The sequence below is a fragment of the Diabrotica undecimpunctata genome, chromosome 7, assembly GCF_040954645.1.
Source record: "Diabrotica undecimpunctata isolate CICGRU chromosome 7, icDiaUnde3, whole genome shotgun sequence".
Taxonomy (NCBI): domain Eukaryota; kingdom Metazoa; phylum Arthropoda; class Insecta; order Coleoptera; family Chrysomelidae; genus Diabrotica; species Diabrotica undecimpunctata.
The window spans coordinates 109,883,191-109,895,230 of NC_092809.1; the positions used below are offsets into that span (position 1 = coordinate 109,883,191).

General features: G+C 32.0%; 1 protein-coding gene across 1 annotated transcript in view; it reads left to right on the forward strand.

Annotated features, from left to right (window-relative positions):
* The window catches only part of LOC140446596 (uncharacterized), an 86,815-nt gene extending 75,087 nt beyond the window's left edge, over positions 1 to 11,728 (forward strand). The window contains exons 3-4 of the mRNA XM_072539165.1: positions 1,525 to 1,767; positions 7,168 to 11,728. Coding sequence (XP_072395266.1) covers positions 1,525 to 1,767; positions 7,168 to 11,728 — 4,804 coding nt within the window. The remainder of the gene's footprint in view (positions 1 to 1,524; positions 1,768 to 7,167) is intronic.
* Positions 11,729 to 12,040: the final 312 nt, after the last annotated feature.

Consider the following 12,040-nt stretch of genomic DNA (forward strand, 5'->3'; position numbering starts at 1 on the left):
AGTTTATCATTGGTTAAAAATTAATTAATTTATTAATTGGGAATGAACGTAGTACAGTACGAGATCTTTTCTGTTGTAAAAAGCTATTTCTTGGATTTATGAACATCAATAAAGGCGTTGGTAATTTGAAAAAGTGTTAGAATAATGTGTTAAGCGAGCTGTAGATATATAAAAACAAAATATTATTTGTTAAAGATCTTGGATTTTCTTTATTATGAAGGTTATATGAAGAGGTATTATAAAGGTATAAAAGATTTTATTTAGAGTGTATTTAACTAAAACCACTGTTTTTGGATATCGTGATCAGTGACCTTCTCATAATAAATACATAAATACATTATATTTAAAAAGCGTGATCCACCAGAGGTCTAGAACGACTAGTAATCTAAAAATAACCACAATTTTCAGATTTCTTGCAACAAAGTAGTCTCCTATAATTTACACGACAAAATTGTGGCCCGTCGTCGTCGGTGCTTTCTTAGTAATTACTGAAGAGTTTTCAAATAATGTTTTATATAAAACACGTACACCGTTTTCTATATTTAAAGATTATGAGAGGGTAATTTACTCCTTACATATAATTAGTCAATTACGCGAAAAAGGATGTAGTCTTGTATAATTTAAGACAATATTCCATTCTTGACAACCTTCCTGGGTATAATAAACGTAAACGAAAATTACATCACTAACGAATTTTAGGTTATTATATTATAACCTAATTGAGTTGGTAATATATTATATTTATTGGGTGTTTTTATAAGACTAGAGGTACAAAATATCTTTAAATCCTGTATAAAGATTTTCCAACCAAAGTCTTAAAAATACGAGTTAGCTTATTCAACGAAACCAAACAAAATAGTAAGAAAGCCAAAATGATTCAAACAGGCGAAACAAACAATTTCAAAAAATCTTGCTTCATTCACAATGAATGATTTATGATCTTCTAAAGTCAAAAAAGACAAAATATGGATATAGTTGTAAAAGATAAGATCTAGCTGGACCTAGGGACTGTCCTGGATACAGTAAAAGAATATGTAGTAGTAGAAAAATGGAGTACCCAATAGAAAATAGCCATAAATCCTCAAAACACTCAGGCGGATATCTTCAAAAATAGGACAGAAAAACAGCTAACAGTGCAATAATGGCAGAACGATGCTACCATATACACAGGAGTCATATTTAACCAAGGTTTAACGTTCACACCACACGTAAACGCAACAGTCCAAAAAACAGCGACGGCCAGAGATGGCTACCATAAAAAGACTAAGAGGAAGAAGCACATTAGCAATGAAACCCGAATTAAGACTGACAAATAAAATACATATAATCTTGCATGGGAACACACATGTAACACTAACAAAAAGAAGGTACAAGCAGAACACAACAGAAGCAAGCTAATTGCTCACAAAACGCATAAAGGTGATAAGGATGTTTTAGCCCGAACAACAAGAAATTACTGTAGGTAAGTTCTTCGATAACAACAAGTTGTTTTATCAATGCTTATGACTTCAATCTTGGTTGTAGGTGTAAACGTTACCGATGGTTCTATGTAGTAACACAAGAAGAACGTTCTGACTTACTCAATATGTTTAATAATATGAAGACCAAAGATGAGCAGGATTCATATTTATCAAGCCTCATTAGCGTTACTCCTGTCCAGAGACGACGCAGTCGTATTCCACAAGCTGGTTTATCCAACCACAGTACTGCTAGTGACAGTGGAAATCAAGATACAAATCTCCTCGACATCAACAAGGTCCATCACATGTAGCTTCTTTTATGTATACAATTCGACTGCCGGAAAATACGTAATGACACACCCTTCATTTCACAAGCTCACATTTCTTCATTCAAATGCCGCAAAGTCATTATACACGGAGACTGGACAAAAAGAAAATTTATCTACTATCAGAGATAAATGTAAAAAATATGTACGAACCTTTAAAGAACATCACCTACAGTCCAAAGTTTTTTCTTCGTTTATTATAACATACATAACTCGATTTAACATATCCTTTTCATACCCCAGATGCGAACAAAAAAGGAACTACTGCAAGTGAGAAACCTTCATCACGCTACAGCAAAGACATTTTAGATATAAAACGAAAAATTAAACATAAATGTCAGCATAGCAATAATGTATGTGTAATAGCTGTAGAAAATTAATTATATTTTCTACAATAGTTTGTCCTTCTAGAATAATTTTAATAATGATTGTTATTTTCACTAATATATCTCACTAATTTTAAGACATTCAATCAGCATGACACGCCTTCTTTCTGCTGCATTGTATCTTCTGCGCCTGTCAGTTCTTAAGATTCAAAATATTCAAACCCAACTACCCTTAAAATCACTTCGTCTTTGCCTTCTCAAATAGAAGCACGTAAGTCAAACTTATTTTTCAGCTTCTCAAATAGAAGCAAGTTACAATTCTAACGCTTCTCAAATAGAAGCAGCTTTCAAATAACTTATTTTATTAAATAGTTAATTAAATTCAGTGTCTGTGCATCGAATATGTAAGTATAGTCGCCTCGTATTTCGGTGAGACTGTGTAAAAATATATTTATCTGTAATAAAAGCAGACAATAAAAAATAAAATAAAAGTACTCTACCAGGAGTAGTTATTAACTGCAAAATTATCAATGACTAAGATGTATAATAATACAAAGTTTTAATATTCTCATCGATATTTACATTTAGATGAGCCTGGTAAAATATGTACAGTCGCTCAGATAAAGTTATCATCGATGCATTCTTTGCGTAAGATAACAATTTTTGCCTGAGCAACCGAAACCATAAACTAGTTTATCCCAATAAATTTCGTTTCGACCGTCCAGTGGTTTACAATTGGGTAGGCAGGTATAATATTTTATATTATTTTAAACTTTATTTTTAAACGAAATATTGTTTATTTGGATGAAACCTGGTATGGTATTCATGACACCGTGAAAAAAGTTGGACGAATAATAACAAAAAGTGTTCTAATTCATTACCGCCCAATAAAGGACAGAATTATAATTTTACACTGCGGTGTAGAAAATAGATGCATCGACGATTTATTATTAATATCTGTAAAAAAAATAAAGACGTGAATCTAGATTATCATGAGGATAGGAGGGTTCAATTTGTGAATCATGGTTTGAAAAATCTATATATATATATATATATATATATATATATATATATATATATATATATATATATATACATATATATCGCACAAGAAGTTCGAGCGTCAATTATAATGCTTTCAGCTACAATATGATGGAAATGAAGTATAAAAAAAGTTCAACTCAGGAACCATAGATGTAAACGTTTAATGTTTTTTTTTTAAGAAAAAAACAGAAGTTAGTTTTTATAAAACTAACTTCTGCAGCTGAAGAGCCAGCGGAACCCTCTAATCAATTGGAATATCTTTACAAAGCCGTGTAGTAAAATGTAAGCGACATTTTCAATACCTCTCTGATGATACCATCCAAACATATGCTGAAACATGTTTATGAAGAATTGTGTTCTAAATTGTCTAAATCAGAAGCAATTGTAGAAACATGTTTATCAGAGTGTCCAAAGCAATCTGCTACAAGACTATAGGAGAAACATCTTACCTACATGACAGGACAGAGAATTATAATTTTACACTGCGGTGGAGAAAATAGATGGATCGATGATGTATTATTAATACCTACAAAAAAATATTAAAGGAACCTCTTCTTCCGAGATTACCTAAATATAGTGTGATTATCATGGACAACGTATCATACTATTCAAGATTAATGAGAAAATTCCAAATATTACTTGAAACAAATTACAAATTCAAGAATTTGTTTGAGAAAGATTTGTACTTTGAAGCATCATATAGTAAAAAGGAATTGTTGGAGATTGTTGACAGTAGACAGTACCAGAAGGAATATGTTGTTGATAACTGTACTCGCAGTAATTGGCATACCGTGCTTGGTATGCCCAGTATTACAATTACTTCCTCCTTACTATTGTAAATTGAACCCAATAGAGTTAATATGGACACAACTTAAAGGTAATAGAAGAAGAAGAAACGTGGCTCCTAAATTTTTGTCTACTGCTCTCCAGTTAATTAGAAGAGAAGTCACAAAGATCACAGCAACCAACTGGAAAAGTGTAATCAAACATGTAATCGCAGTGGAAAATGACTATGTTAAATATTTACCAGCATTAACCAAATGAACTATAAATATAGAAGATACAACTGATACTAGTGATAACAGTGATTATGAGTAGATTATTAAGTTCTTATTTCCAACTAGGTGTTAGTTGAAACCTTTATTTTTATTGTAATTGTACAAATTCTTGTTTTGCTTATATATCTTTGAAAATAGAGTACAAATACACTTCATGATAGAACAAAAACATACAACATAATTTAATTTAAAATAATCAAAGTACAGGTTAGGTTATTATAAAATACCTGCTAGATATATAAAAAAGATGTTCATAAAAGTTTTAGACCTATTACCCATTTTTAAATTATTGAGATACTAAGTCTTCTCTCACACGGTGTCAAACCAAAGTTGTTAATAGAATACGCTGTATATAATTTAAAAAATTAATTCTTTATTTTTTTTATTACAATAACTAAGTTATCAGGGATAAAATGTGATCATAAGTTTTAAAACTTATGAGCAGTTGTGTTATTAAAACGTTTGTATACTAAAATACTTGTACATAAAAAATTTATTTAATTGTATGTGATAATTACTTTTATTAACAATTTTTTATAGGTATTGTTATTTTACAATAAGTTCTATTTAGCCGAGTCGATTAGTGTTATCACTTCCTAGATATATCACAGAAGTTAACAACACCAATATTTTTTATTTAAACTTTATAGAAAATGAAACTTTTTCTTAAATAAAAATAAAAACTTTTATTTAATTAAAAATTAGATATCTACGCTACTGTTCAATAAAGTAGTGGTAACTCTAACAGTGTTGCCATTTTAGTAGTATTTTACTCCTCTGGTTCCTATAAATTTTCTCACGAAATTACGTGTCGACTATACCTGAAATTATTCTTTTATCAGAAGAAAATCGACAGTTTGTGTGCCAACATTTCATGAATGCCGGTCCGAAAAATTACAGGGTTGCCGGATATTCAACAAACTATAAACTTTCTTGTTCTATAAATCGCATGTATTTAGCTTTAAGAATTATTAATATAAACAGTTGTGCGGTTTAAGAACATTTCATATGAACATTTATGTTTTTATTATTATTAAAAGGGTGATTTGTTGGCAATCCCGATTCTACTATTTATGCATGTAAATAATACAATAAAAATACTTCTAGCTTAATTCTTATTTTAATTATTCTACTTTTAACTTTACTATCCACTATATTATTACTAATCCGCAATTTTGCGACCTAATGGTCGCTGGTCCTTCGAGGTTTTATTTATTTTTTATCTACCAAATGTAGGAAGATGGGACTATAATTTTTCAAATATTTACTTTTAAATCATCGAACCAGCTACCTCATCCTTTCCCCTACATTTGTTTTGGTCATTATCGAGCCGGATTTCTTGTCAGAATGACATTCCTCTAATAATAATTCTATTACTTTTCAATAGCTAGCACGTTATTTGTCAAAATGACATTTTTATCATAATTATTCTATTACTTTTTGCTCACAATTGTTTTATCAATTTCTAAACTTATGCCGCTAATCACCTTCGAGTGCACCTGAACAATCTTTTATGAAAAACTCAAAACAGTGACAGTGATTTTATAACGGACAAAATAATTTTAAAACTTTGTCGGGAGTGTTCGGTTTCCAGAAATTTTTGCGAACCGGCAACCCTGTTGAAACTGCATCAACCCTAAGTACGCGATAGTAACAGAACTAACAGTCCAGTTCCTTTATCTCTACACCATCTGTTGTGATTGTGTTAAAAACATTAGCTTTATCGGCATTTAGTGACTGATTTTATAAGTCTTGCCGAAAGATCTTTATACCTGCCTACTTACAAACCTTTTGGGGTGTTTGGTAAATAAACACTACCTGATGTTGCAAGTTTATTTTAAAACGTTTTCGTGAACATTTGTAATTTTAAGAATTCATTTTTACGATCATACCTGAATTTGAGTATTTATCTACATAATATATTGAGTATTTATATTTTGTTTTATATATTTTGAACTGTTTGTTATTGTTTTATTTTTATAATCGATATCTGCATTGTGATTTTCGTGATATTATTATTGATATTATCATTTTAACTGGTAATATTTTATTTTCTGTCTATTATTTTCTAGGTTTTTAATGATTATTAATAATTAATTTGAATTTTACCAGTTTGCTTATATTCATATATTTGTTGCGTAGCGCATTTCTTAATTTCTGATTAGTGGCTTTTAATTCTTTCGTATTTTAAAATGGATCTAACCGCTATAAAAAATAAACGTAAAGGTTGTAAAATTCAATTGTCTAGGATCGAATCCTATATCAAAAATCTTGATGGATCGGAGGAAATCTGCATATTAAATGTAAAACTACAAAATATTTTAAGTACCTACGAAAGTTACAAAAATCTTCAAAGTGATATAATTGCACTTGAAGATTTTAGCGATGTAGAAGTAAATGCAGAAAATTTAGTTTCAGATCGTTTCGAGATTGCTATTGCACAACTTGGATCCAATATTGAAAATCTCAAGAAAAAATTATCCAATAGTGATATTATTGAATCCTCTAATGTTGTTTTGCCAAAAATAAACATTAAACCTTTTACAGGGTTGGCTCAAGAATGGCCCTCATTTTTCGATCTTTTTTCAGCGGTAGTGCTGAATAACTCTAAATTAAAAACTGACGGGGAAAAATTTTATTATCTAAAAAGCTTACTGCGCGGTCCTCCTTTAGATTTAATTTCCAGTCTGAGCCTAACTAATCAGAATTTAAACGTTGCTCTAGATATTTTAAAAAAGACATATGACGATAATTTTAAGTTATTAATTTCTTTGTACCAAACTTTGGTAGAACAAAAAAGTTTATCAAAAAGCACAGCAAACGATTTGAAGGAATTCTATATTACCTCTCGTAAAACTTTCGATTTAATAAATAATACAGGTCATACTCCTCAAATAAAATTTGAAGGTTTAATTATATTTTTGCTAGAACAAAAACTTGACTTCAATTGTAGGAAAGCGTTTGAGAGCGAGCGAGATACAGGAATCATTCCTACTGCGGAAGAATTTTTTGAATTTTTGAATAAAAGACAATCCGTTTTAGAAAATTTAAATCTTTTTGAACCCAATTCTTCCAAATTTTATTCCAGACACACTGACAGCCGAAAAAATAAGGTTGCATTAGTTTCTAATGTAAATAACCTTCAACGTCAATCTTACAACTTCCGTGCTAATTGTTTTTATTGTAAAGAGTCTAATCATCTTATTTATGGATGTTCGAAATTTTTAACTTTGAAACCCCTAGAAAGATATCAATTTGTCAAATCTAAGAAATATTGCATAAATTGCCTTAGTAACACTCATGCAATACCGCAATGTAAATCCTTAAAAAGATGCTCCACTTGTGGGAAACCTCACCACACTTATTTACATTTTGATAATCAATCAAACTCATCCCCTAGTACTCAGATGCATAATCACGTTCCAAATATAAATACGACCTCTCGTTTTAGAGGAAATAATCATGGAACAGAACCATCTAATGTACCTATTGTAAATAAATCTTTGTCTCCAAATATGAACCCTGTAAGTAATGAATTTATTGAATATGCTCATCCCTCATCTCAACAAGCTTCACTCCATACTGTATCTATTTCTGATAACATAGTTCTTTTACCTACAGCTCTTGTAAATATCAGATGCTCTAATGGTCAACAAAAGGTGGCAAGAGCGCTATTAGATTCTGCTAGTCAAATGAGTCTCATTGAAAGCTCCTTTGCAAAAAATTTGCAGCTGTCCTCTCGAACACAATTTGTAAATATTTCTGGGTTAGGTAGTACCAATTGTGCTAAAAGTAGGGAAGTGCTAGATATACAATTTAGTTCTCTTGTTAACCCATCAATTAGTTTTAACGTTTCTTGTTCTGTTATAAACAAAATAACAAATAATCTCCCCCAATTTTCTATATCTCCTGAAGTTCTAAAATTACATGAACATATAATACCAGAACTTGCCGACCCATTTTTCTTTAAAACTGGGCCTATAAATTTACTTCTTGGTGCTGATATTTATTTTAATTTACTTAAATCTAATATTATTAATATGGGACCTAGATCCCCCTCTTTAGTTGAAACTTATCTGGGTTACATTATCGCCGGTCCTATACCTAGGAGCCGCTTAAATTTTTCCTCAAACCAAAATAATGTTTCTTATTCTTTTATTACAACTAATGATGTTCAATTCGAAAGAGAAGATGAGTTGACCCGTCGTATGGAAAGTTTCTGGGAATTAGAATCTATTCCACTATCAAAAAATCATTGTTCTAGCGAAGAACTTGCAGAACAAATATTCAAAAACACCACTATTATTTTACCGTCAGGTCGTTACCAGGTCGATATGCCCTTCCTTGAAAATATGCCCACAAAATTGGGGCAGTCTTTTTGCATGGCACGCGAAAGATTTATCTCTCTTGAGAAAAAATTCAATTGTGATTCAGTTTTATTTCAAAACTATAAGAATGTTATATATGAATATCTTACTTTAAATCACGCTCAAGTAATCCCTTTATCTTTTTACAATCATCCTACTAATGAATTTAAATATTTTATCCCCCACAGAGCTGTAATACGGAAACACAGTTCAACGCCTGTGAGAGTAGTTTTTGACTTTAGTGCCCGTACTGATACCGGAGTGTCCTTAAATGACCTAACTTCAAAAGGTTACCAAGTACAGGACAATCTCTTTGACATATTATGTAGGTTCCGTTGTTTCAAATTTGTCCTTTGTGCTGATATTCAAATGATGTATAGATTTATAGATATAAATCCATCACAACGTCATTTCCAAAATTTCTTATGGAGAGAAAATTCTTCTGATCTCTTCACCTGTATTCAAATTTCAAGTCTTAGTTTTGGGCAAAATTGTGCACCGTATTTGGCTACGCGTGTCTTAAAGGATATCGCTGAGAGATATCCTAACTTCCCTAATGCTCGGTATGCTCTACTTAGACAAACCTATATGGACGATATTTTGTCAGGTACTAACGATTTTTCATCTCTAGAAACAATATATTCTGAGCTTAATACTATTTTGGGTAAACACGGATTTAAGCTTCATAAATGGCAATCCAACTCTTCTGAATTTTTATCTACGATATCACAAACTTCGTCTTACGAAATTGATTTTAATATTAATGGCTCCCCTAGTAACATACTAGGATTAAAATGGAACCCTCTGTCTGACCTCTTACTTATTCGTACTACTAATATACAAGAACCTGCTGTTTTAACTAAACGCAGTATTTTATCTTTCATTTCTTCTGTGTTTGACCCCCTGGGTGTGATCAATCCGCTAATCGTGCAGGGAAAACTTATTATGCAAAAACTATGGCAATCCCAAATATCCTGGGACACGCCCATTTTTGACGATTCTATTTTGCAAAGTTGGAAAAAGTTTCTTTCTTTGTTATCTGACATTTCCAATATGTCTATACCTAGATATTTAATTGACAACAAAACCATATGTTCCATTTCCTTACATGGCTTTTGTGATGCTAGTCAACTAGCCTATGGAGCCTGTGTGTACCTTGTGGTTAGCTATAATGATAATACTTTCTCTTCAAGATTAATTGCCGCAAAGTCCCGAGTCAATCCATTAAAGAACAAACTTACAATTCCTAAATTAGAGCTGTGCTCTATGGAGTTACTTGCCATCCTATCTTCTCGGATTATACAAATTTTACATGATACTATCAAAATTGAGTCCATTAATTTATGGTCCGATTCATTAGTTGCCTTAACATGGGTTAAAAGGTCTGAATTAGAGATATCTCCTTTTGTTAAAAAACGAGTCCTTACTGTTCGTGATAATAGTAGGAATACCACATGGCGACATATCAGATCTCCGTTAAATCCCGCTGATCATTTGTCGCGTGGAAATTTTTCATCTGATGTTCGTCAATTCTGGTTTCATGGTCCTCCCTTTTTATCTCAAACCAATGATTTTGATTCCATTGATTCTTTTGAACTTCTAAATGAAGTACCTGAATGTATGCAAGTATCATTTCCCATTACTGAATCGCCAGAACAATTCTGGAAATCTATATTTTTAAAATTTTCGAAATTTTCTAGCATGCAAAAAGGAATCGCTTTTAGTTTTAAAGTGATTCTCAAATTTAAAAAGATAAACATTTCTGGCAGTCCTTTAACAGTAGAAGAGCTTCAGAATGCCCATGATTTTATTATAAAACAGGTTCAAGCTTATTCTTTTTCCAATGAAATCAAACTATTACAGGAGGGAAAATCTATTTCAACTCCCAAATTACTTCCTCTTAATATCTTCCTTGATGAAAATAGCATACTCCGTGTAGGAGGTCGACTTGAATATACCGAATTAAGTTTTTCTCAGAAATTTCCCATTTTACTCCCTGAAAATGACCATGTTGTCGATCTACTAATTAATCGGGAACATATGCGTTTAGGACACAGTGGAGCTCAAAATGTCCTTGGAAATTTTCGTCTTCGATATTGGCCGTTAAATGGTATACGAAGAATTAAAACTATCATTAAAAAGTGTGTTATTTGCCATAGATTTAATGCTCAATTTGCATCACAGTTAATGTCCCCTTTGCCTTTGGATCAAGTTCAACAGGCTCGTCCATTTTCTAAGACCGGAATAGATTTTGCAGGTCCTATTATGATTCGCTCCTCTAGATTAAGGAAGGCCCCTACCACTAAGGCTTATATAGCCATTTTTATATGTATGGTAACTAAGGCTATCCATATAGAACTTGTTTCCAATTTATCCACGGAAGCTTTTATTGCTTCATTAAAACGATTTATTAGTCGTCGAGGAAATCCTCAAATAATTTACTCTGATAACGGCACCAATTTTATTGGAGCTCGTAATCAATTACGAGACTTATCTTTATTTCTGAAATCCAAAGAAAATAATCACGAAATTCAGAATTTTCTTTCTTCCACCGAAATTACCTGGAAATTAATCCCTCCCAGGTCTCCACATTGGGGCGGACTCTGGGAAGCAGCTATAAAGAGTGCTAAATTTCATTTGACCAAATTGCTCGGCAATACTTGCCTAACTTTTGAAGAACTTTCAACTTTATTAGTGCAAATTGAAGCCATATTAAATAGTCGTCCCTTGTATCCCCTTTCTAACGATCCTAATGATCTCTTGCCTCTTACTCCTGGTCATTTTCTGATTGGAACTCCCCTTACTTCTTACCCAGAAAGGGATGTTTCTAGGACCCCTATTAATCGACTTTCTTATTGGAAAGTGTGTTCCAAACTCCAACAAGAGTTTTGGAGAAAATGGTCTGTGGATTATTTGCACCGTCTACAGCATAGACCCAAATGGCAACTACCCCAACAAAACTTGGCAATCAATCAGCTAGTTCTCATACAATCTGAAGATCGCCCTCCTTTAAATTGGCCACTAGGTAGAATATTGGAATTATTGACTGGAAGGGATGGTAAAGTTCGCGCTGCACGTGTAAAAACAGCAGAAGGTGAATATGTTCGCCCCATAATAAAATTAGCACCTCTTCCAATTTCTGATTAAACCTTTTCTTAACGGTCTTTTCGATCAGTGTATATTTTAAATTTTCCCCGCCCCCCAGTATGTAGAAAATTAATTATATTTTCTACAATAGTTTGTCCTTCTAGAATAATTTTAATAATGATTGTTATTTTCACTAACATATCTCACTAATTTTAAGACATTCAATCAGCATGACACGCCTTCTTTCTGCTGCATTGTATCTTCTGCGCCTGTCAGTTCTTAAGATTCAAAATATTCAAACCCAACTACCCTTAAAATCACTTCGTCTTTGCCTTCTCAAATAGAAGCACGTAAGTCAAACTTATTTTTCAG